The following is a 26,067-nucleotide window of genomic DNA, read 5'->3' on the forward strand; positions in this document are numbered from 1 at the left end:
TGTTTTTGCATTGCTTTGGAGTGGCTAAGGCACATGACTGTTCACTGATAGTTAAGACTTTTTTTTTTTTTTTTTAAAGGAGGTAGGGGTGTGGATCCTCCAATTTGTTTAAGTTTTCTCTTATGATAATAAGGCTTAGTAACATGGCACCAGTCTTGAAATTTATTTAGATATCTGTGGCATGTATTAATTTTATTGTGATCCTGACAAGCTTGGGAGGCTTGAACCTGGGTCCCCTATATAATTTGTTAATTTGTCTCTTTAGCTTGCCATTTTGTAGCCCAAAAATGCCCACCCACTTTCTGGAGATCTTAAATGATCTCTCTGCTAAAGGGTTTCACTTTAGGAGCAAGAGTTGGCTGCTGATAGTTATCATTGCATTTTAACTATTTTAATTCCTCAAGGTGCTCTGACACCCTGCCTGACTTGTAACTCTGGCTTGCTGGTATTTCTAATCTAATGACTGGTATTTAGGACAGCTTTTTGCAAGCAAAGCTGCTTTTTGTATTTTTGTAGCGGTAATCCTTGATTTACAACAGTTCATTTAATGACCATTCAAAGTTACAATGGCACTGTAAAAACGACTTATGACCGTTTTTCACACTTACGACCATTGCAGCATCCCCACAGTCACGAGGCCGGGCAAGGCGAAGCGCCCCTTGACGTGACTGATGTCAAGTTGGCCATGCCCACCCAGTCACACCTACCCAGCTGGTCATTAGGGCAGAAAACTGGTTGTTAAATTATTTGAATCCCACCACTGGTTGTGTCTGACCTCGGGGGGGGGGGGGGGAGAGGAGGCAGCTTGACGTCACCTGTTCCCCCCCCCAAGCTCCATTTTCGCTGGTAGAGGGCTGCAGGACGCCGTTGCAGCCAAAAATGGAGCCTCCCGATCTCCGTTTTCACTGGGAGAGGTACTACAGGCCAGTCCTTTGTTGTTTCCAGGACGGCCCTGCAGGCCAAATCTAAGCACTAAGCCTTGAGTTCTATACCCCTGCTCTAATATAATAATAGGGAATTATGCTCTATTGAAAGGGCGAAGAGAACAAGCTTAGGCAGCAAGAGTTTTTGCTAATGGCAAAATGCCCATTCCCACGCTCTTCTTGTATAAAACCAGTTTGTTTCAGTCCAACTGCTCTGGAGTCAGCTCAAAGAGTCAAGTTGTCAAGTAGATGATAGAGAATGATGCAGGTAGTGAGTCACAGGCCAAAGGCAACATACATAGGTCCATTGCTATTGCAAGTTTCTAGTTTATACAGAGAGGAGTGAGGGGGAGAGAGAAACCTTCTCTTCTTTCCCTAATCTTCATACAGATTTTACCATTCCTTAGAATTTGGGTCAATAAAAAAATTAAAATCTTTACCTGTTTACTACACCTTAAGTAGTCCCAAAGCCAACATGCTGGACCTAGGCTGAAATAGAGCAGACATATTTTAAAAGAAATATAAAAAGCATACTTTCACAAAATTATGTCATTTGTCTTCCTGGGATCACTAATTATCATCATTAATGTTTTTATAGTAAAGCAATGTGCCTTTATTTATGTTGTGTACAATTATCCATTGTAGAGGAGGCGTGCATAAGTGCACTAACGTGCCTATCGTCCCTGTTACTGTATTTTTATTCTTTTATTCTCATTCTTGTTTTTGTTTGACAAATTCTAATAAATAAATAAATAAATAAATAAATAAATAAATAAATAAATAAATAAAATAATAGCACAATCATGTAGGGTTACTCAGAAGAAATTCCAAAGAGCCTAGGTTTTATTCCAAGTTCTTGTGCCCTCACTGCAACTGAAGGTTCTTACCCTAAATGAAAATTCCTTCCTTCAAGAAAAGATCATTTCCAGAGGCATACGATACCATAGGGCAGAGTTCCCCAATGTTTCCGCTTTGCAGACCAGCGGGAGGAGGGGATGGTTCACACAAGTGGCTGACAAGCACACGCAAATGGAGTGTGTGTGTGCACACATTTGCTCACTGCTCGCCCAAGTGAGGATGCATGTGTATGCGTGCATGCTCGCCAGCTGTTTCAATGGCCCAGCTGCAAACCCCTCATTAGTGAGCCATGGCCCACAGGTTGGGTACCTCTGCCATAGAACATCATTGATGTTCTATGCCAAAGGCTGCCTCGGTGAAATGCTAATTGTTTCTTTATTTTTAATTATTCTCTGCAACTCACTACGGATTTCTTACTCATGAGACCATCTGCTAAGAATTAAGCAACATTTCTTTAAGGAGCAGCGTTCTGTGATCTCCCCCACTCCACCCCCCACCCCCGTCTTTACAAACGCGGAGGAGATTCTAACACAGGAAGAAGCCATTTCCCCCGAGTTATGGATTACCAAGAAAACCAAATGGAGGAAGCGGAGATGAGGTAAAAGGGCAGGAATTTTAATCAAGCTAAGAAGTAGGGGAAACAGAACTGCTCTGCCTTCAATCTTCCTGACGAATTTGCGTTCACTTGCTAACTTAGATGAAATACTCCTTATAAACAGATACACAACTCTGATTTTCACAGCGCAACTGCTCTATCTGGTTACATGATGAAATTGATGATAACAGCATGCAAAGTCCACGGTTTCAGATACATAGAGCAAACAGAATTGCATAATCCTCCCTTCAGGTAAAATGAAGGGAGGAGGCTTATGCTTATATATCAACAGCAGCTGGTCTCAGGATTTAACTATAATATATAAATTCTGTGATGAAAACTTAAGAGTCTTTACTTATCAACTGTAAACCATTTTACTGTTCACGCAAGTTCTCCTCATTTCTATTAATTGCTGTTTATGTCCTCCCACGAGCCTGTGTAAACAAGGTATTACAAACTCTAGCTGACCAGATTATGGAGGCTGAAGCCAAATACCCCGATTCACTGGCCATTATTTTGGGATATCTAAACAAGGCAAACTTAAGAAAAGAACTACCAAAATACTTTCAGCATGTCAATTGTCCCACTAGAGGCAAGAATACTTTAGATCATTGCTACACAACACTAAAAGATGCTTATTAGTCTTTACCATGAGCAGCTGTGGGACACTCTGATCATTGCATGATTCAACTTGTACCTGCTTACAGGCAAAGACTTAAAACCACAAAACCAACAATTAAATCAGTGAAGACCTGGACAGAAGAGGCAAAGTTAAAGCCTAGTACAGTGGTTTAATGCACCCTGTTATTAACACAGCTGCCTGCAATTTCTGCAGGTTCGAATCTTACCAGGCTCAAGGTTGACTCAGCCTTCCATCCTTTCTAAGGTAGGTTAAATGAGGACCCAGTTTGTGGGGGCAATAAGCTGACTTTGTATAAATATACAAAAGTATGAAGGCTATTGCTTAACGCATTGTAAGCCACCCTGAGTCTCCGGAGAAGGGCGGCATATAAATCAAATTAAAAAAAAAAAAAAAGCCACAGGCCTGCCTTGACTGCACTGATTGGAATGTTTTTGAAAGTACCTCTGCAGACTTAGATGAACTCACAGATACTGTAACATCATATCTCAGCTTCTGTGAAGACCTATGTGTACCGACCAGGAACTTGTGAATATACAGTAACAACAAACCTTGGTTCACAGCTAAACTTAAGCAGCTATATCATTCCAAAGAGGAAGCCTACAGAAAAAGTGATCAAATGCTGTACAATCAGGCCAGAAATGTACTGTATTAACAAGGGAGATTAGAGCAGCAAAAAGAAGCTACTCTGAAAAGATAAAGAATCAGTTCTCAACAAATGAACCAGCAAACATGTAGAAAACTCTTAAAAATATCACCAGTTATGGCAAACCTCCTTCCCAAGCTGAAGGAAATCAACAACTAGCAGATGATCTGAACATGTTTTACTGCAGGTTTGAAAGGAAACTACAGCCACCTATCTCCACAACCCACATCTCAGACACACTAACAACAGCCAAGCCTCCTACAACTGATCCCATCTCAGATACAACAACAACAACCAAACTTCCTACAACTGACCCCATCCCATTGGGTTCACAACCCCTAGTGATCACAGAAAAGGAAGTGCAAGACCTATTTCACAGACAAAAACCAGGAAAAGTTCAAGGCCCAGATACCATAATTCCTTCTTGCTTAAAAGTCTGTGCTGACAAATTGTCCCCATCTTCACCCATATCTTCAATAAATCGCTAGAGATGTGTTATGTTCCTCTTGTTTCAAACGCTCTACTATCTTCCAGTGCTGAAGAAGCCCACCATCAAGGAACTGAATTACAGACCAGTTGCTCTAACATCTGTAGTTATGAAAACCTTTGAAAGGCTACTGCTATCTCACTTGAAAACCATCACATATCCGCTGTTAGAACCCCTTCAATTTGCATACCGAGCAAATAGATCAACAGATGATTCTGTTAATATGGCTCTGCACTACATCCTACAACATCTTGAATCTCCAAAGACCTATGCAAGGGTCCTCTTTGTAGACTTTAGTTCAGCATTCAACACTATCACTCCAGACATTCTTCTAACTAAGCTAAACCAGCTAGCGGTACCTGAACACACTTGTAAATGGATCATAAGCTTCCTAACAGAAAGGAAGCAACAGGTGAAGCTAAGCAGAATCACATCAGATACCCGTACAATGAGCACAGGGCCCCCCCAAGGCTGTGTGCTCTCTCCACTTCTCTTCTCTCTCTATACCAATGACTGCATCTCAAACAATCCATCTGTTAAAACTACTGAAGTTCGCAGATGACACAACAGTGATTGGTCTCATTTGAGACAATGATGAATCCGGATATAGACGGGAGGTTGAACAACTAGCCTTGTGGTGAGACCAGAACAATGTGGAACTGAACACGCTCAAAACTATAGAAATGCTGGTGGACTTTAGGAGAAACCCTCCCATACTAACACTGCTTACAATACTAGACAACACAGTATCAACAGTAAAGACCTTCAAATTTCTATGTTCTACCATATCTCACGACCTAAAATGGACACCCAACATCAAAAACGTCATCAAAAAAGCACAACAAAGAATGTTCTTTCTGCGCCAATAAATAAATAAACAAACACAAAAGTATGCATATATCCACATATATTATATAAAATAGAGGAACAACACAGTCTAGTTTGGATGTATACATGTACCTGGCAAGAAAAATGAATCTTGCGAGTTTACCAGACGGATGGCATAGGGAACAAAGCTATTACAAAATCTGGAAGTCCTGCTAGAAATACATTGAAACCTCCTCCCAGAGGGGAGCAACAGAAACAGACCGTGAAGTGGGTATGTGGGGTCTTTAACAATGCTTTGAGCTTTAAGCACATAGCGCTTATAAGCGGTATCCTAAATGACAGGAAGCGAGCTTTCCATAATCTTTTCAGCTGTCCTTACCACTCTCTGAATGGACTTTCTCTCTGAGGCACTGCATCCATCAAATCAAACAGTGATGCAGTTTGTTAAAACGCTCTCAATTGTGCCTCTGTAAAAAGTGGCCAGGAAAGAAGGAGAAAGATGTGGTCATCCTCTGCATGCTTCACTAAGAATGACGTATGGAGAAACCAATTCAGATTGTTAGTTATCTTCACCCCCAGATACTTAATACTGTTGACCACCTCTACAGCTGAATCCTTGATACTGAGTGGAGTATAACCATGCTCCACTCAGAAAAGCAGAGTTAAATTAAAGAGAATGAAGATGGAGTAACTAAAGTCTATACGAATTACACCTAACCAACCAAACCCTTTACCAATTCTGAGTATATGCTGCTATGTTCCTGTGCTACATGTGCCTCCCCTCCCTATAGCTTCCAGCCACATGTCCTTGGTGCAGGCAAAGTCATACATAACCCATTTTGCCTACCTGATCTCTTCCTCAGGACTATGATACTTCCACTGGATAGGTTCACTTGTTGGTGTGCATATATCATCGGAGTTTGACAATGCAAAGTTTACTTTTATTCTAGGGTAAGGAGACACTTTGCTTGCCTGGTCAATTAAAAAAGAAAAATAAAGTCACACTACACAGACAATATGATATTTTTCAATAAAAGCAATGTATCTGACAATTCTGCTTTATGCCCATTGCTTGTAAATGTATGTTATGCATTGTTAAACTTATTCATTTATTTATAAATGAAAAAACAAGAAATTCTTACTGCTAAGTTTCGGGACGGTATTTCTGCTCTATAACTTCTGACGTCTTCTAAATCCAAAGTGGCAACGAGAACTTCCTAAAAAAAGTGACAGAGAAATTAATATCCTTCTAAGTACAACATTTTTGAAACCATTTTTCCCTAGAGGGCTATAGTGTAATTGTAGTTAACTAGTTATATAGTTTATATTGAGAGGCACAAAAGCACTTTGAGCTTCTTTAACCCCACTGATATTGATAAAGTTCCTGTTATGTGCCAACCCTCACAGATAGGAGTATTTGTTGAATATTGTAATTTATATTAACTAACATTATCAAGCATTGCACCCCCTGCTAGAGCATTACTATGTCATCCAGTGAAAATTGACGTCCTTGAGCAACTGTAACACCATTCATAGATATCATGGCACATCCATCATAATACAAGCGATCACCATCACAGCCTTTCTGGTTTGCCAAGACGTAGATTCCTCCATTCTGGAAAAAGATGTATATTAGTGTAAATGCATGTGTTCTTATTACAACAACCTTTTACTGTACGTTTAAACAGCAGAGGAACTGTTTGGCAATCTTATTTAGGATAGCATTAAGCATTACTATTTGGGCCATCCTGAAGTAATATGGCTATCGGGGGCACAGTAGTGTTGACTTTTATGTGAAAGCAAGCTAGTACATGTCAAAAATGCATTTTACTACATCAGAACAATCATGACTCTTCTTTTAAGATTTGGAGTCCTTTAATAGGTACAATGCAAAACTGCAACTGCAACCAGTTATTTTTCTACATAGAGATGATTTCTGGTGATAGAACTGTAAGAAGATAGAAGGAGAAGAGGTACAGATAAATGCCACAGTGTCTTGTTTCCATCACTATGAGAGCCTCAGGTGGCAACAAGGACTCAGGTGGCACCTTCCTTGAGACGTAGTAACAATAATTTTAAAAAATTACCACATATAAAGTAAAAATATGCCAGGAACATACCTTTGTTGTTGCAGAATTTACCAACTCCACTCGAGTGTGTGCTTTTCTTAACACGTGGTGACTTGCAGAGGAATTTGTGAAGATTTCCACACCATCAATTCCCATTTCAATGTGAGGGCTATAAAATAAATACCAAGCAAATAAATAGCCTGCCTCCATGCTAGCCAAAAGATTCATTTTACTATTATGACACACTACAAAAGAGTAAAAGAACTGAGAAGTTAATGGACTTTGTAAGCCACTAACCCAGCAGGAACATCCTGTTTGTTTAAAAAATACAAATTCAGTGAAATTGTTGTGAGTGATTGATTGATTGTCTGACTTACTAACAGTAATGGCAAGCCGAAGGTTAATTTTAATGGTATGTTTGAGGGATGGTGGTAGTGGTGTATGAAGTTAAGGATTCCTCCTCTTGTACTGCTGGAATTGTTTTATAAAACCAACCTGTAGTTAATAGTGAAAGCTGAAGTAATTGGAGTCTCTAAGCAGCCAGCAACCAGCTTTGGAGAAAGCTGGCTCCCAGATACCATCAGAAGCTGGAGAATATGTTGGTCAGCTTGGAAATCAGCTATTCAGCTACAGCAACACCACAGATCAGCTATTGTGAGGTGCAGAGTGCAAGTCTGGAAGCACCACTAATCAGCTGTCAGGTCTAAATTGCTGAACACCAATGACAATGGTACTGAAGGTTTTTGTGGCAGCAGTAGACATATACCCAGTAACATCTGTGGCTTCTCATTTAACTTGTCAGAGGCGGTGATGTCAGCAATCCAGATCTAAATGGCCTCTGTGTGCTGGAAACCTAGCATGCTTGGGTGCAATGTTAGAGCTGAAGAGGAAGTGGATCATCTGGAGCCCTTTCAGTCAGGTTTCAGGCTAGAAGTAGTACTCCAATGGCATTGACTGAGCTTGTAGATGATCTATAGCAGGAATGGGATGGGGGTGGTACATCCATCCCAGCCTTCCTTGATCTCTTAGAGACCTTCAATACAACTGATCATAGTATCATTTTGGATATTATGGTCCTAGGTGCCTTCATTCAGCATTGTCATAACTTTAAACAGTCACTGAATAAGTCAAGGGCTACTTGTACATTAGAGCCTAACACTGAAATTATGAATATACTTAGCTTTTTTGTGATTGTCCTGATATTAAGAAGTAGTATCAGGAAAGATAAGAATCCTCTGAACGTGGTATTTAACATATAGGAATCTTTTATCTAGTATCAATTTTTATCCCTAATAATTATGGCATTTCCATTTGGGCAACGAACATATTTGCATGGTAATCTGGCAAGCTCTGGTTTGTTGCATGCTGTTTTAGCAGAAGCCCTGTCGAAAGAACTATTGAAACGTTCAAAATAAGGCACTGAAGACAAAATATTCAATATCTTCAAAGGTATCTTTGTGTACAGAAATTAGCGCAGTTAACACTTTTAAACAAATTATAGAGAAGACTAAAGCCCATCCCTTTTACCTGGTTGGTATCCATAATTCTTCACAGATTTCAGTCCCTATGCAAGTATCCAAAGTTGCTAGTACTGCATCACCAAATGGAACGCTTTCCTAAAATAAAGAAAGAATGAGGATAGGTCATCAGAGATTTAAATAAAATGAATCCATAACTGGAAATAGGATCAATAGAAAGGAAAATATTTGTCCCAAGTGTGATTAAAATATGGATAGTGTACTCAATATCCAAATGCAAGAAAAATAGCCTGTCAGTTAGAAACATTGGGACAATAACTGAAAAGATGTTGGGCAAAGGGGAAAGGAAAATGAAATACTTGATGGCTGGTATTTTAGCCAAGATTCTGAGTAACTTCTAAAATAATAAAACCTAAAAATAATTAATTAAAATCAGTTTTTAAAAACACCTACAAGAATATCTTCAGCTTCAATTCTTCATCAAAAATATGGTCTTCACCACATCAGGATGTCAAAAGTATGAAGGTCATCTGACTCTCATGGAATAAGGTCTTCTGAAGAGAAGGGGCTGCCATTTACACAACACATTTCTACACTTTTCTCAGACTCCCAAGAGGAAGGAATCTGCTGATCTACCTCCAAGCTATTTCACATAATGGGTACATTATAGTCAAAGACCATGATCCCATAGAAAATATGGGTTCATGCTGCATAGGGCATATAATCAGAACTTTGAATAGTACTTGGAAACATGCCAAGAGCCAATGGCCTGCTGCAGGCTTTATACTCCTAAAGTGGCTCTCAACTGCTAGCAAGTTGGGTGTTACATGTTATACCAATTGAAGTTTCTGAGTAGCCTTCAAAGGCAGCCCTAAGTAGGAATGAACTTTTGTTTTGCTATTATTTTCATATGTTAAACTTTTCTATTTTGTATGCATCTAATCCAATCCACTCCAAATTTTATTACGGTCCATAGACCAGCATATGTATGCACCAAGAATCTGCTGCTGTTCATTGCTGAATTTGAGCAGTATGAGTTTTAAAAATTCTAAGGGATGCAAAGAAGAGATCCTGGGACTGCATTCATTCTGTAAACCACAGGTTGACTGCCCTTATTATACTGTTTTCTGAAACCAGAGTTTAGCTGAATTAAAAATATATCATCTACAATGTATACGTCTATGCACTGAAGCAGCTTCTTGGAGGAGAAGTGAAACTTCAAAGGAAAAAAAAATCAAGAAAGTCCAGTTGCATTTTGGAAAAAGCACCATTAGGACTTCAGGTACCTGGACATGTCCCGAAGGGATGAAATACTGGAAAAAAATTAGAAAATGGATACAAGAAATAATCAAGGAAAGCATTGACCTAGCACCAGAAACATTTCTCCTGGGAATATTAAAAAGGACATATGAAAAAAAAACAGGTATTTGATCATACATATTATTATGGTTGCCAGATTAATATATGTACAATATTGGAAAGAAAAGGGATTACCACCGGAGGAGCATATAATTAGAAAAGTATTTGAATGCGCTGAGATGAGTAAATTAACTTATGAGTTAAACGATGAAGAAAGTTCGGAATACTATAAGGTGTGGGAAGGGTGGTATAAGTGGATGGAAGATAAAATAAAAGAAGGAATAAAGGAAGGCGCAACCACTAAAAGGAATAAGTAACTTTTGAGACACCATATATGTATTCTATATATGTATGTATGTATGTATGTATGTATGTATGTATGTATGTATGTGTATGTGTGTGTGTGTGTGTGTGTGTATAGTTAATATTTCGGGTTTCTTCCCATGTAATTGTGGATATATCCCTAAAAGGGTAGAAGCGACGTTTAGACAGAATCTCATCTGCCATCATCAGGCTTATGTGAGGAGTCTTTTGCAGTAACTGCCGTTACTATTTCAAATCTGGTGCTGGTAGTCTGGGATGGCTCCACCTTTTCATTCTGATTGGTTGGGAGTCCCAGTATGTGCTTATTGGCTTGGCTTCGGGTGTATGGTCGGTTTTTCTCCACTAGGTGGCAGGGCTTCATCTTTGTGGCTGGTTTGAATATGATTTGGTTGGGACTTGTACATGCTTTTTGATTAATACTTGATCTATGTTTTATATTTGGTGTTAAGATTCGTCTATCTATGAGAGCAGGTTTCCAAATAGTAGGCAGACGTGAAGTGTCATCCCGTTTATTCATGCAATATGGTCTTTTCTCTATTTCAATTGCCTCTCTGATTATTCTGCCATTGAGATGTTCTATTTTTGCAACTGTTTTTGTGTTATTAAAATTAATATTGTGTCCTGTTGTATTTATGTGTTGAACTAATGATGATGTGTGTTCTTGCTTTTGTATTGAGTTTTTGTGTTCCTCGATGCGCACACTCATTCTTCTGTTGGTCTGTCCAATGTATGTTGATGGGCAGGAAGCACATGGGATTTCGTATATGCCTTGGTTTTCTAATTCTATTTTGTCCTTAGGGTTTCTCAGAATGGATGATATCTTTCTATCTGTGCAAAATATGGTTTTGATGTTGTGTCTATGTAGTACTTTGCTAATTTTATCTGTTGTTACCCTTATATAGGGCAAGATGGCTTTCCCATTGTTTTGTTCCTTTTGTTGTTTTTTCTTCTGTCTAGGTGTTGCATGTTGGATCATATTGATGACTTTATTTCTACAGAACCCATTTGATGTCAGTACATTAGTTAGTGTATATAATTCTGTTTGTAAATGTGCTTCATCAGCCAGACGTTTAGTTCTTGTGGTTAATGTTTTGGCAACAGAGTTTATTTGTGCTGGATGGTGGTGTGATTTGGCGTTGAGATAGCGGTTCGTATGTGTCTTCTTTTGATAGATGGTATGTCCTAAGGTGCCATCAGATTTTTTATAAATTAATACATCGAGGAAAGGTAACTGGTTTTCTGATTCTATCTCCATGGTGAACTTTATTTTGGGATGGAGGCTGTTCAAATATACTAAGAAGTTTTCCAGTTTATCTCTTCCATGTGGCCAGATCACAAAAGTGTCATCAACATATCTGAGCCATAATTTTGGTTTGTTAACAGTACAAGTCCCAACCAAATCATATTCAAACCAGCCACAAAGATGAAGCCCTGCCACCTAGTGGAGAAAAACCGACCATACACCCGAAGCCAAGCCAATAAACACATACTGGGATTCCCAACCAATCAGAATGAAAAGGTGGAGCCATCCCAGACTACCAGCACCAGATTTGAAATAGTAACGGCAGTTACTGCAAAAGACTCCTCACGTAAGCCTGATGATGGCAGATGAGATTCTGTCGAAACGCCGCTTCTACCCTTTTAGGGATATATCCACAATTACACGGGAAGAAACCCGAAATATTAACTATACACACATATATACCCGTGAAAACTTACATAGACATATATATATATGTATAAACACTGCTTAACCGATATCAGTTGAATTGTAATATTATGTAATTCAATAAAAAATTAAAAAAAGAAAAGAGGACTTCTGGTACCTGAAGTTTCAGTTACAAAATATTTGGAAATTATAAATAATACAGTAGAGAGGGCTGTAAAAGCACTATGAAACAGTATATAAGTCTAAGTGCTATTGCTATTGCTAATACAGTACTTTTTGTTATTAAGTAGCAAAGTTAAATAAACATTTAAAGCTTACTTTCTTAAGTATTCATAAATATAAGCTGAACTGACTTTTTAGATAAAGCCTGTATTTTTCAAAACAGGCACATGCGGTCTACAATTTTTTGTATCTTGCTGGTAAAAGATCTATCACTTTTAGAAAAAGTTTAGGAAAAAACTAAGCAGCCCAAGGTTTGTTTTATTTACCTTTTGCTTTAAATGAGATGCCTTGCATTTCATAGGTAGCAGCAAGTAACTAGGTCAATGAACTATTTTTGATTTAATCATAACTCAAAAGTTAAGAGAAATGAAGCAAGATTAAAAGTTATTGGTTATACAATTGCAATTCCAAAGAGGCTAAGAAAATTATTATCTAACTTGGTGTTTCCCCAAGTATTTAGCCTGCAACTCCAAGAACTCCCAGAGAGGAAATACTTGGATTTCATTTCAGCCATTTACCTAGTCTTTCAGAAAACTACAACATTCTTGAATCTAGGAGAAAAGAATATTACCTGAGATGTAATCTCTTGAATCATTCTTGGAAGAAAATATTCTTCTACATGCCTAGTAAAGAAATTTTGTTTTTAAAGTTTCGAGTAACACATTTTAGAGAGAGAGTTAACAACTTTCATTGGATATGTGCCACATGCAGCTTCCTTGTAATTCTTAAGTACAGTACTGGTCAGTTTGTGCACAGGTGAATCTTTTACCTGTAGTATTGTTGCCCTTGATTGGGATATCTTTGTTAAAGATCAAATCCTGGTAAGATCATAAAGGTTTTTCCATCTCTGCAGTTTGGGCCTTATTTCTGTTGCTCTGGGCATGCACAAAATGGCAGATGGAATTTGGGGGATGTAGAACATGTTTTTTGAAGTTCAGTGCTACATCATCTGCAAAATGTACCTTTTTTCTCAGTGGATGCTAAGTGCTGCCCATAGATCATTCACAGCTCACTGTAAGCTGTGAACATTACCATCCTATAGGTGCAGCTGACAGGTCCCTTCAGCACCATAGTGAAACATCCCCACATGACAAATAAGCTCTATGCAAAAACACTAGGTGTGAGTGGAACAACTCTATTACCAGTCAGGCAGGTTGCTCTGAAGAAGGGAACCAGTTGCTATGAGGAAACCATGGGCAGCTAACCCAATAAGACCCATCAAAAATGAGTGAGATAGAGGAGTACGTACTGATATATTCCAAAAATGCTTGTTGGAAAAAGGTTGAAGAAAAGCTCCTATAATGCCACAAGCACAACCAGTTCTCAGTTTTATCTAGTGATCATTGTTGGCATAGAATAATGTTTGTTTACATTATTCTATGCAAGTTAAGACAATTAGAATCTACTTTGTCTTGCATAGCCATTATATTATTACAGATCTGCCATCATTTAGCAAGTATATCAGCAATGACATAGAATACAGGGATGTTAATATCCTAAATATTTTCTAAAATAGCAATGTCTTCCGAAGGATCTTGTAATGCAGACTTACAGTGGCAAACATTAAAGGCAACCCAAATGTTCAGATTAATTTGGGCAGAAGCACATATAAGGAAGAGAAGTTACCGTAATCTATTCCAAGGAGTGAACCACCTCATTTCTCGATAGTTTCCTGAATTTGCCAATGCTATCTTCGGCCGTATCAGAAGAATTTTTCTTGGTCAAAACAAAAAGAAAACCTGTTACAAGCATATATTATGGAACCAAGAAAAAAAGAGACTTTTAAATCATAATTTACCATATTTGAAAAATACCAAATCTACTGAAAGAAAGTCAAACATACGAATTCAAGGCTATGTGAACAGAATTATAACAAGAAGCCATGATTCTAGCCATGCCATACTTCTGGTTATATCCAGTTCTGGATAACATAGTTTAAGAATACTGACACAGAACCATTTTCCAGTGGAGAGCTCTCTCTCTCTCTCTCTCCCTCCCTCTCCTGCCTGCTAATTGCTTCCAGGAATTCAAAAAGTTGGTTGTCACTTTTAAAGGCCCAGATACCTACAGAACCATTTACTTCATCAGGATCTGTCCCATGGAGGACTACTTAGAATCCCTACTGCATATAAAGTTATGTGGGTTGATAGTGTGTCTTCTCTGGAGTTGCTTCAATGTTCTGAAATATTTTGCCTCCTGAAAAAGGAACACCTCCTTGTCTTTTAAGTTCTTTAAAAGCAGTTTGTTCCATTGAACACTCAAAGCCTCATGCAAGTCTCTAATAGGCTGAAGTTATTTACTCCAGTTTTCAATGCTGCCTAAATTTATCTTGCTTTTCCAGCTATCTTCTTCTCCATCTCTCAAAAACTCCAACAACAGTTTTCTTTCCGACATTTCAACCTTCTCTCCCTCTCTTAACATGAAAAAACTAAGTATGTGCATTAAAATCTTCATTATTTCAATCCCAATTTTTCTCAGGCTTCAGATTATCAGTTCCAGGCAGAGCTTGACTATCTGGGATCACAGGACAAGATTGTTTGTTTGTTTGATCGATTGATTGATTTTCATAGCTGGCCAACTCAATCAAGTGACTCTAGGCAGCTTACAAAACAGTATTTCTAATCACTTACTTGTTTAGAAAAATTACTCTACAGTTGTAACGAACATTCCGGTGCATAATAGGCCTATAGAAATAAATATATTAAGTTATACATTTCCTTACTTAAAATTAGATCCTTTCTTTTCAAGAATATAAACTGATTTTGGATTGCATTCAAATTTCTGTTTCTTATCACGTGCAAGAAATATTTTTCATTTCTGTTTATATCAATTACAATCTAATATTAAGATGATCAAAAGAATATTCCAAAATATCTGTTTGCATTACTGTCATCTATTGTATATAAGGAGGAACCAAATGTTAATCTTTTAAACTACCTTGTTTGTTATTATAAAACAGTCTTCACATGTTTACCACTGAAGATAAATCTTTTCATCAAGTGGTGTACTGTAAATCTTACACTTTCTTGAACCTCCAACACACTATAAAAATACCAATTGCTTTATCTTCTATAATATCTCCTTATGTTTTAGTGCAATGATCAGAATACTGATAATATCAATCTTCACCTCACTAGGTACCTTAATCCAGAAAACATAAATCATATCAACACATGATTCTCCTCCTGATTCTATGATATTGTAGCGTACAAAATCTTACCTAAAATTTGGGACTCTGATTACCAACATTACTACCTTTTTCATATTTTAAAGTAAAAATTCTCTCAAACTGAGATGAACTGAGATGACTACATGGACAGTAACATTTAGGCAGCAATAAGAAAGTGGTTTGCCGTAGCCTTCTTCTATGACTTCCTGTTTTGGAATTTCCTGATTATCAAAGTACTAATCAGGTCTGGCTCTGCTTAACTTTTTCATGGTAAACTAGATACTGTCAACTGATATGACATTTTTATACCCTTAACATAAATTTGAAGAAAGAGAATACTTGAAATGTTCATCTCATAAAGAAAACAATCTTTTAACCAGTTAACTTCATCTGAAGCTAACATTGCTGGGTGTTTCCTAATAAAAGCCTCACTATGCAGTCAAGTAATAACACACTTACATCCCAATGTCGCATATTATGTCCTGAGTGCCAGGAGATTCCAAAAGCTTAGCCAAAACTTGAAATGAATGTAATAGTATGTCAGATTCATAATAATGATCTGAACAGCCATAACCACTGAAAAACAAAATAGAGATGAATTAAATTACAACAAAACATCCCAGTTTATTTGTATAAAATGATTTTTCTAAATTCATATATCAGTAGAAGTACTTTTATTCACCTTATGTACATAATAATGCAGAATTAATTTATATATGTCTACACATTTAAATATGTTTGTGTGTCAGAGGAACTAGGAATGTGTAACAAAATATATTGTTGGATTGCTATTTCTATTTTATTTTTATTTACTAAAAATTTTAAACTACTTAATAAGCAATGCTCTCCAGACAGTTTATAAGAAAATACACTCCTAAAAGTCCACTCCTACTTGGTTTAATGTGTAAACTATTTAATGCAAGAAGCCTTGCAAACAAAATGTCTGAATTCCTTCTGCTCCTGAACACATCCCTTTTTGACCTCATTTTTGTTTGCAAGACCTGGTTGAACGCGTCTTTTCTAGACACTTTTTTTTTAACTGCAAGTGATTATCACGTTTTTCGGTCTGACCATGAAAATCACAGGGGTGGTACTGTTGCAATTTTTTGCAAAAAGTCCCTAGGATTGAAAAAGATTAATGTTACTTCCAAGCTTGCTTTTCCAGAGTCCATTGTTTACGACCTGACTCTAAATACTACAGTTCGCTTCTTGTTACGTTACAGAGCCCCTGATTGTGATCTTGGCCATATGAAAAAGTTAATTGAACTATTAATCTGGGTGGCTCCTTGCCCACATCCTTTTGTTCTTCTTGATGATTTTAATTTGCCATTAATTAATTGGGCCTTAAATGAATCAACAAATGAACTGAAACATGTAACTTTTTACAATGCTGTTACAACCTTGGGGCTGGAGCAGTTAGTTGTTGACAACACTAGGCTCAACAATTGCCTAGATCAAATTCTTTGTAATAGTTTAAATTTAATTTATGGCTTACATGTTAAAGAATCCTTTTCTAACAGCGATCATAATATGATTGACTTTTGTATCAATCTGCATCCTCCTGAACTGGGTCTTAATGACTGTTCTCAGAATTTTAATTTTAAAACAGCAAACTACGATTTAATAGCTGCTGATTTTGCATCTTTAAATTGGCATCGTCTGTTTTCAAGTTGTAAAAATGTAAAAGATTTTTATAACACCTTTTTGTTTGAAATTAATTGAGCTATAAATTTATATGTACCAAGAAAAGCCAAAAAAGTTATAAATAAATTATCCAAGGCAATAAGAAAATTACAATCTAAGAAAAAATCTCTTTGGCAGAACAACAAGATAGGTTACATTGCCAACTTCAAAAGCCAGTACAAAGACTTATGTCATTAAATTAAAGATTAATTTAATTTAAACTCAAACTCTATGTAAGTCTTTTACAACTTTGTTAACTCAAAACTTAAAGACTTGCAAGTGATTCCACCCCTAAAAGAGCAAAACGAGGTTGATTGTAATGACAATGTAGGTCAGGCTAATCCCGTGATGGCGAACCTATGGCACGCATGTCACAGATGGCACGCAGAGCCATATCAGTGGGCACACGAGCTCAGCTCCGGCACACTGATTTTCAGGCCTTCTGGGCCCACCAGTTGGCAAACAGGCCATTTCCAGCCTCCGGAGGGCCTCCGGGGGGAGGGGGAGGCCGTTTTTGCCCTCCCCAGGTTCCTAGAAAGTTTCTGGGGCCTGGGGAGAGTGAAAAATGGGTCTACCGGGCCCACTGTGCCATCACGTGCCAAAAGTGGGGGGAACATGGGGGGGTCGCACACACATGCGTGGGGGGGCACATAGAATTATGGGTGTCGGCATGTGCGGGCATGAGCCATGCTCCCCCTGCTTTTGGCACGCGATGGCAAAAAGGTTAGCCATCACTGGGCTAATCTATTCAATACATTTTTTAGTTCAGTTTTTGTGGATAGCAAGGGTTGCAGTCCCTCATTTGCAAGTCAAACCACAAATAGTTGTAGCAAATTGCTGAATATTAAATTTACAGTAGATAATGTTGTATTAGCATTATGTAATCTAAAGCCATCGCTATGCACAGGACCAGATGGATTATGTGCTTTTTTTTCTTGAAAAAGTTTGCTACCATCTTAGCTGAACCTTTGTGTACAATTTTTGAAGTATCGTTTCGAACTAGGTCTCTGATTTATGGTTATCAGCTATAGTTATTCCAATCTTTAAAAAGGGTGACCCTAGCTCAGCAGAAAATTATAGACCAATCTCTTTGCGCTGTGTTACATGCAAAGTTATGGAATCAATTATAAACCAATTCATTGTTCACCACTTAGAAACAAACAACTTGCTATCCAACAGTTTGGCTTTAGGGAAAACTCATCCTGTAATTTACAACTTTTGCACTGTAAAAACATCTGGACTACATGTCTTGATCAAGGTAAATCTGTAGATGCAATTTACATCGATTTTTATAAGACTTTTGATACAGTAGTACTTGATAAACTGCTGTTGAAATTAAACTCTTACGGCATTTCTGGACCTTTGCAGAAGTGGATTGCTGCTTTCCTGTCTAATAGTCTGCAGAAAGTCAAAATAGGGAACTCGCTGTCTAATCCTGCATCAGTTAACAGTAGTGTTTTGTAAGGCAGCGTTTTAGGTCCCACACTTTTCTTGCTCTATATCAACGAATTATGTGATCAACTCAAAAGCAATTTGCCAATGACATAAAATTATTCAATACGACAGATAATTCTGTTGTTTTGCAAAGTGATCTCGAATATGTGTCTGAATGGTCCTCCATTTGGCAGCTTCAAATTTCGTTCAATAAATGCTCTGTCTTACATATTGGTAAACATAATCAGAATGTCAAGTATAAGCTAGGTAGTATTGATCTAGCAGATGACCCTCACTTTGTCAAGGACCTAGGTGTACTTATTTCTGACGACCTATGCTCCAAAATTCATTGTAACAACGTTGCTTAAAAAGCATTAAGAGTTGTAAATTTAATTTTGCGAAGCTTTTTTTCTGGAAACATTGTATTGCTAATTAGAGCTTATAAAACTTATGCTAAACCAATCTTAGAGTATTGTTCAACTGTTTTGAATCCCCACCATATATCTGACATCAGTACAATCGAGTGGGTTCAGAAGTATTTCATGAGAAATGTTTTGCACTCTTCTGTCACAATAGAATTCCCTATGCTACTAGGCTTGAAATTCTCGATTTGGATAACTTAGAACTGCGCCGCTTGCGGTCAGACCTAGGTATTGCATACAAAATTATACGTAGTAATGCTTTACCTGTAAATGACTTTTTCCATTTTAATCGCAATAATATGTGTGTGAACAACCGCTTTAAACTCAATGTATATCAGTCTAAGCTTGACTGTAAAAAATATGATTTCTGTAATAGAGTTGTTAAAGTCTGGAATGCTCTACCTGATCCAGTTGTCTCAGTTACAAATGTTCAGTTTCAGTCGCAAATTGACTTCCGTGGACCTTACTTCATTCTTAAGTGGTCAGTAGAGGGGGCATACATAAGTGCACTAATGTACCTATAGTCCCTATCATTGTATGTTTTTCTTTTATTCTTGCTGTTTGACAACTTTAAATACATAAATAAAAACACATTCAATAAAATAAACTGAACCGCAAAATGAAAGCACCACACAAACTAGACAGCAGCAAGGTCTCATTCAAAATCTAAAACAATATGAATTAAAATACTGTTAAAATACAAGTTTAAACCAATTAAAAGCTGGAAAAATTGAAAGGTCTATTTTGGTGCCAAAATTTTGCTAATGTGGATGTAATTGAAAGCAATGCCCCTTTGGAAATTGGTCTCATACTGCATCATTTTAAATCCCTTATATAACTCATCCATGGTCTAGTACAATGGAATTTATAGTTTACCAACATCTGGAATACCACAATTGTGACTGATTTTTTTATTAAAACCTCATTGCTAATAATTTGTCTTGAAGTATACCTCCAATACTAAACTATTGCAATTTCTATATAATTTTTCTGATTATATAAAGTTAAATATGTATATATGGTATCCATCTTCACCCTACTATTAAATAACCAACTACCACAATGAACCATCTCGAGTAGATACTATTCTATACAAAGAAGGCACTGATTTTGCTACATTGAATGGAATAAAATAGATTTTAAGTATATTATATCCTTCATGTTTCTAGATAGCTCTCTTGAGGTCTATCAGGTTTTATGCCCCACTTCACTTTTCATTAAAAAAGGAAAAGAAAATGCATGTTGAAAAATAAAAAGCCTCTAACATCTTAATTTCCAGAAATACGTCTGGATTCCAAATTTTGTTACATAAATAAGAATGCATAGGTGCAGCCCAGTGCTAAGATTAGAGGTGCGGCTGAATGGCCAAAGAAAGACTAAGTTAATAAAAGTTGGTAATGAATCTTGGGGTGGGGGTTTACAGGATGCCAGGTAGTATCTTGACCAATTGGTTCGTTTTATCTAATTATGTCCCTCCAATAGGCATTTTGTAACCGTGCAAGCACCTCCCCCAATAGCCATCTTATAAGACAAAGTTTCAAAATCTGAAATGTACTCAGCATCTCTAAAAAGTTGAGGGTTACTGGTTTATACAAACAAGTTGGGAATTACTAACCAAATTTCAAGTTCTGGGCCGAGCCGATATCTTGCTCCTTTTTCTTTAGCAATTTCAATACCTAGGAGATTAAATTATCATTTTTATTCATCTACAATATGTTGTCAGAGAAAATTTCCCATGCTTTGAAATATAGGTAGTGTTATGTGTATCCTTTGATTTTGCAAAGCAAAAAAAGAATATTCGAGTATGAGACTGAGAACACAAGACCATTGAGATTTTCAGGAACTTTTTAAAACCAAGTTCCTATTTCTCATACTTTCTTAAAGCAAGTTCTTAGCTCAGAGAACAGGTAAGTTAAGATTTCTTGTAGTTTAAAAATAACAAAGCTGTTTTCCACACGCTATTGCTAGCAGAACTAGGATAACAAAAACCATATAATTTTTCATAACTCATATTCCTGGAGGCAAAATATATTTCAACAAACAGCATCCACTTATTACCCTGTACATAACTCTCATTCAGCCCAACTCACCTCACAGGCTGATTGTTGTGGGGAAAATAGGAGGGGGAAGTTATTTGTAAAAATAACAAAGGCAGGATACAAATAAATAAAATAAAAAGATGATTATAATGCAATGCTACACAATATATCATACATACAAGAAAATGGGTAATAAACCAAATTTATACCTTACACAAAAGGAGTTGATAAACTGAAACTGGGAAGCAATGAGAATTTTGAGGAAGTAAACAATTCGTTTTTTTAAAAAAACCTGAACACTTCTTCTTCTCTGTATAGCAAATTACCACATTAGGGGGGAAAGTTCTATATAGCCCCACTAAAAACTGTAACAATAATATAAAAGTAGTAATAATAAACCAATTTTTCACCTGAGTTTTTAAACCCAAACTAGTGGACTGTAAGGCCTAAAGTACTGGATTAGCACTGAGGAAACCTGGATTTTAAAAACCCAACGACTGCAATTGGGCCAGTCAATTTTTCTCAGCCCAATCAACCTCACAGGGTTCTCGTTCTTTGAATAAAATGAAGGGATGCCTTTCCTTCAGATAAAAAGCTCACAGGACACAGGCAAGCTATAAAGCTATATAAAATAAGATCGTGCATATAAATTAGGAAGGGACATCAATTGTTATGCTTGTAGAACTATAAAAAGCTAGGACAAAAAAAAAATGTCAAGCAGTAATTAACTACAATACCAAACTTGTTCTCACTCTTGAGAGCCTTTATGGTGTTGTGGTTAAAGCATCAAGCCACAAACCTAAGAGTCTGAGTTGCAATCCTGCCTTACGTGGGCTAAACCACTCTCTCAGCCCAACCCATCTCATAGTGTGGTTGTGGGGAAATTAGGAGGAGGAAAAATTAAGAAGGTTCGCCTTCTTTATTACTTATAAATTTATATTTTGCGCATATATATATATATATGTAATATATATATATATATATGTAACCATAAAGGTGCGATATAAACATATCAATGAAGATTGGGAAGGTGGGTGGGTGAATATAAAATAATCAATGGATCCAAGACGCATCCAGAGCCACCTTTCTTATTTTAATTATTGCTAATAAACGTTAACTTCCACTGCAGGGTAACAAAAACAAGATCCATCTTCCTTTGGAGCTGCATTTTGCAAATAGCCCCATACGCAGCTTTGGGCTTACTTTTGAAAATCCTTTCCAGATTGCCATCAAAATCCAGCGCCCACTGATTCAAGGCGCACGTAGCCACGGTCACCGTCCTGCCCATGTTGTTTCCTGCCCGCCTAACTTTGCCCAGGAGAAGGGGGGAAAAAAGCGACCTCTCCCCAGCCGGTGGGACCACCACTCCCAAAAACAACGCTTTTACTTCCGTAGGTTCCTCCTCTTCGACTCAGCGCAGAGAGGAGGGTTTGAAGCGGTGCTATGTAGCAAGTCACTTCCGGGTGAAACGCAGCGTTGGGGAAAAAAAAAAACCTTATAAAACTTGTAAAGGGTTGGCAAAGGATAGCTAGAGCAAGCTTTACTCTTTGCTGGGAGAGGCTGCTGGCTGCGCGCCCTGCATTGTTTCGCGTGCCAATAGTACCGGGAGAAAGTGCCAGGGTGAGGAGCGAAAGTAATTATCTAAAGAAATAGTGTCTGATAGATACTAATGTATTTGTAGGTTTGGGAATGACAAGGATAGATGCGGATTTTTTTCTTTTTTTAAATAAGCCTGATCTCCCCTGCATTTTTTTAAAAAAACACCACCTGTGACTTCAAAAATGCAAAACACAAAACAATGGTTTGGAGAAGTAGGGTGTATGTGTGTGACTGTGCCGATAGCTTTCTAGCAGAATGTTAGAATGTCCACGGAGATTCTCAGTCATCCAGGTCATGGTTGTCCCAAAAGTGCTTTTTCAAGAGGCAACTGGATTTTCTGGTTTTTCTTTGTTGAAGACGTTTCGCTTCTCACCAAAGAAGCTTCTTCAGCTCTGACTGGTTGGAGTGAAATGGAAGGATTTATACTCCTTGCAGACAGCTGGTCATTTGCATTCTTTTAGCCAATCTTAAGATCACCAAGTTTGTCTGTATCATCAGGTCACGGTCACCTGAGTTGTGCAAATGGGTATGGAGCCTTCTTGGTCTGTTGAAAGGACTTGTTGTAGATTTGTATCCCTCCCCCTCTGTTGAGAGAGGGCTGTTCAGTTTCGATATAGATTGCCTCTTTGACCCCTCTTTCAAACTAGTGTTAGAATTAGGCCTGGCCTAATTTTCTCCCCTGTTTTAAAATTCTTTTACATCGAAATTTTAATTTGTTTTAAATTATTGGGATTTTTTTAATTATCTTGGGCTAAATTATTTAATCTGGTTTTAATTATATCTTTTAACTTTTGTATTTATGTATTTTATTTTGTGCCTGTTCACCGCCCTGTTGTGGATTTAATAAGACAAACACAACTTTTGGGTTAATCAGAGACAGATTTTATATATATATTGCGCAATAGGTTCAAGGCTCTGTACATGAAGCGTTGAACAAAGACAGGAATTAGGTACACTGGTTTTATACCCTTCTAGACAAAGGATTCTTTGAAGTCAGCCGTTCATATGGTCCTATACATTTATCAATTTTAGTTGACATTTCCTAATTACAGAGTTTCTTTGCAAAACAGTCATAATTCTTTTTGTAGATTACTGAAGCATAGATTAAAATCATCTTTTGAGGATGGACAATTTTTAACTCATGTGGATCCCCTTGACCTAACCAACCTTTAAGCTGTATGTCATTAGAATGTTCCTTTCTTCTGACAATTTAGAGGCCTCCTAGAGGAACCAAAAGGACCTTGGCTGAGTTTGTACTCTTTCCAGCCGGATGCATTGCTTTTTTAGAATAGAGTGAATAGAAAGTTATCCAGTGGTCATCCATCAGAGCCCACTTCATTACATTAGCCCTGAGTCCTTCGGGAGTAGGGCGGTATATAAATCTAATAAAAGACAAAGACAAAAGACAAAGACAAAAGTGTTCCTCTCTGTCCAAAATGTGGACTTTGCTGTCTTCAAAAGAGTGGCCTTTGTCTTTTAAATGCACATGGACTGCTGAATCTAATCCTGATGTGTTTATTGTCCTATGTTGTACCATGCGCTTATGAAGTGGTTGTTTTGTTTCTGCAATGTACAGATCTGCACATGGCTCACTGCATTGTAGTGCATATACCATGTTGCTCAGTTTTTGTCTGGGTGTTTTATCTTTGGGATTCAACAAGCTCCTGCCTTAGTGTATTTTTGGGTTTGAAGTGTGCATGCATGTTATGTTGGCTGAAGATCCTCCTGAGCTTTTCTGATATGTCTGCAATGTACGGAATGACCATGTTGCTTTGTTAATAATAATAATAATAATAATAATAATAATAATAATAATAATAATAATAATAATAATAATAATAATAATATTTCTATACTGCCCTTCTCCCGAAGGATTCAGGGCGGTGTACAGCCAATTTAAAAACACAAGACACAACAATGATTAAAAATTAAAATAATTAAATAGATTTGGCCGGTTTAAAACCCCAAAAATTTAAAATACCCCAATTTAAAATTATTATTTTAAATAATAAAAGAAGCCGTCCCTGGATCCGGCAATATTGGCCAACTATCGTCCTGTCTCCAACCTTCGCTTAATGGCGAAGGTTGTTGAGAGTGTGGTCGCGGGACAGTTTCCACAATTCCTGGAGGAAACATCTTATCTAGATCCATTCCAGTCGGGTTTCAGGTCTGGGCACAGCACGGAAACGGCATTGGTCGCGTTGGTTGATGATCTCTGGAGGGCTCGGGACAGGGGTTGCTCCTCTGTTCTGGTCCTGTTAGACCTCTCAGCGGCTTTTGATACCATCAACCATGGTATCATGCTGCACCGGCTGGAAGAGTTGGGGGTGGGAGGCATCGTATTGCGGTGGTTCTCCTCCTTTCTCTCCGACCGGTCGCAGTTTGTGTTGGCAGGGGGGCAGAGGTCGACCTCGAGGCCTCTCGTCTGTGGAGTGCCGCAGGGATCGGTCCTCTCGCCCCTTCTGTTCAACATTTATGTGAAGCCGCTGGGCGAGATCATCCGTGGCTTCGGGGTGAGATACCATCAGTACGCTGATGACACCCAGCTGTACATCTCCACCCCAGGCCACCCCAACGATGCCCTTGAAGTGATGTGTCAGTGCCTGGAGGCTGTGCGGATCTGGATGGGGAGGAACAGGCTCAAGCTCAACCCTTCCAAGGCTGAGTGGCTGTGGCTCCTGGCATCCCGATATAGTCAGTTGACTCCATCACTGACTATTGGGGGCGAGTCCTTGGCCCCCACAGAAAGGGCTCGCAATCTGGGAGTCCTCCTGGATATGCAGCTGTCCTTGGAGGAACATCTGACGGCTGTAACCAGGGGGACCTTTTATCAGGTTTGCCTGATTCGCCAGTTGCGGCCCTTTCTTGATCGGGATTCCCTGTGCACAGTCACTCACGCCCTCGTCACCTCTCGCCTTGACTACTGCAATGCTCTCTACATGGGGCTCCCCTTGAGGGGCACCCGGAGGCTCCAGCTGGTCCAGAACGCAGCAGCGCGGGTAGTGATGGGAGCAGCATGGCACTCCCATGTAACACCGCTCCTGCGCGAGCTGCACTGGCTCCCGGTGGTCTTCTGGGTGCGCTTCAAGGTGTTGGTTATCACCTTTAAAGCGCTCCATGGCATAGGGCCTAGCTATCTTCGAGACCGCCTGCTGCTACCGACCTCCCAGCGACCCGTGCGCTCCCACAGAGAGGGCCTCCTCAGGGTGCCATCAGCCAAACAATGTAGGCTGGTGACCCCCAGGGGGAGAGCCTTCTCTGTGGGGGCACCTACCCTCTGGAATCAGCTGCCCCCAGAGATAAGGAGAATCCAAGACCTCAGTGCCTTCTGCCGTGCCCTTAAAACCCACTTTTTCCAGCAAGCCGGGCTGGTTTAGGAAGAAATTTTTTAAAATTTTTAAATGTTTAATTGGTTTGTGGTTTTTTTAACTTTTGGGCCAAATTTATATAGATTTTAATTGTTTTTAATATTTGTATTTCATGTTTTTAATTCTGGCTGTGCACCGCCCTGAGTCCTCAGGGAGAAGGGCGGTATATAAATTGAAAAATAAAATAAAAATAAAATAAATAAATAAATTATGTTGATAGCCCGGCCTGGTGGAACAACAGGGTCTTCAGTGCAC

General features: G+C 38.3%; 2 protein-coding genes across 9 annotated transcripts in view; one reads left to right on the forward strand and one right to left on the reverse strand.

Moving 5' to 3' along the window:
- The window catches only part of NADSYN1 (NAD synthetase 1), a 42,894-nt gene extending 20,406 nt beyond the window's left edge, over positions 1 to 22,488 (reverse strand). For all 4 annotated transcript variants that reach the window (XR_015729699.1, XM_034417282.2, XM_034417281.2 and 1 more), the window contains exons 1-12: positions 22,049 to 22,488; positions 20,422 to 20,482; positions 15,727 to 15,843; positions 14,729 to 14,782; positions 13,725 to 13,814; positions 12,670 to 12,721; positions 8,574 to 8,662; positions 7,098 to 7,215; positions 6,461 to 6,592; positions 6,120 to 6,194; positions 5,825 to 5,949; positions 1,364 to 1,412 (exon numbers count right to left, since the gene is read on the reverse strand). Coding sequence is in view for 3 of the 4 variants with exons in the window: in XM_034417282.2 (XP_034273173.2) it covers positions 1,364 to 1,412; positions 5,825 to 5,949; positions 6,120 to 6,194; positions 6,461 to 6,592; positions 7,098 to 7,215; positions 8,574 to 8,662; positions 12,670 to 12,721; positions 13,725 to 13,814; positions 14,729 to 14,782; positions 15,727 to 15,843; positions 20,422 to 20,482; positions 22,049 to 22,133 (1,047 nt within the window). In the remaining variant the exon portion in view is untranslated. The remainder of the gene's footprint in view (positions 1 to 1,363; positions 1,413 to 5,824; positions 5,950 to 6,119; positions 6,195 to 6,460; positions 6,593 to 7,097; positions 7,216 to 8,573; positions 8,663 to 12,669; positions 12,722 to 13,724; positions 13,815 to 14,728; positions 14,783 to 15,726; positions 15,844 to 20,421; positions 20,483 to 22,048) is intronic.
- Positions 22,293 to 26,067, forward strand: part of DHCR7 (7-dehydrocholesterol reductase) — a 30,940-nt gene continuing 27,165 nt past the window's right edge. Inside the window, exon 1 of one of the 5 annotated variants that reach the window (XM_087877589.1) lies at positions 22,293 to 22,465. The gene's annotated coding sequence lies outside the window, so the exon portion shown is untranslated. Of the gene's footprint in view, positions 22,479 to 26,067 lie in introns of all 5 variants that reach the window. The other 4 variants (XM_034417285.3, XM_087877574.1, XM_087877582.1 and 1 more) reach the window with 4 other exon arrangements.

Source organism: Pantherophis guttatus, chromosome 1 (assembly GCF_059756535.1).
Source record: "Pantherophis guttatus breed Tessera chromosome 1, ASM5975653v1, whole genome shotgun sequence".
Classification (NCBI taxonomy): Eukaryota; Metazoa; Chordata; class Lepidosauria; order Squamata; family Colubridae; genus Pantherophis; species Pantherophis guttatus.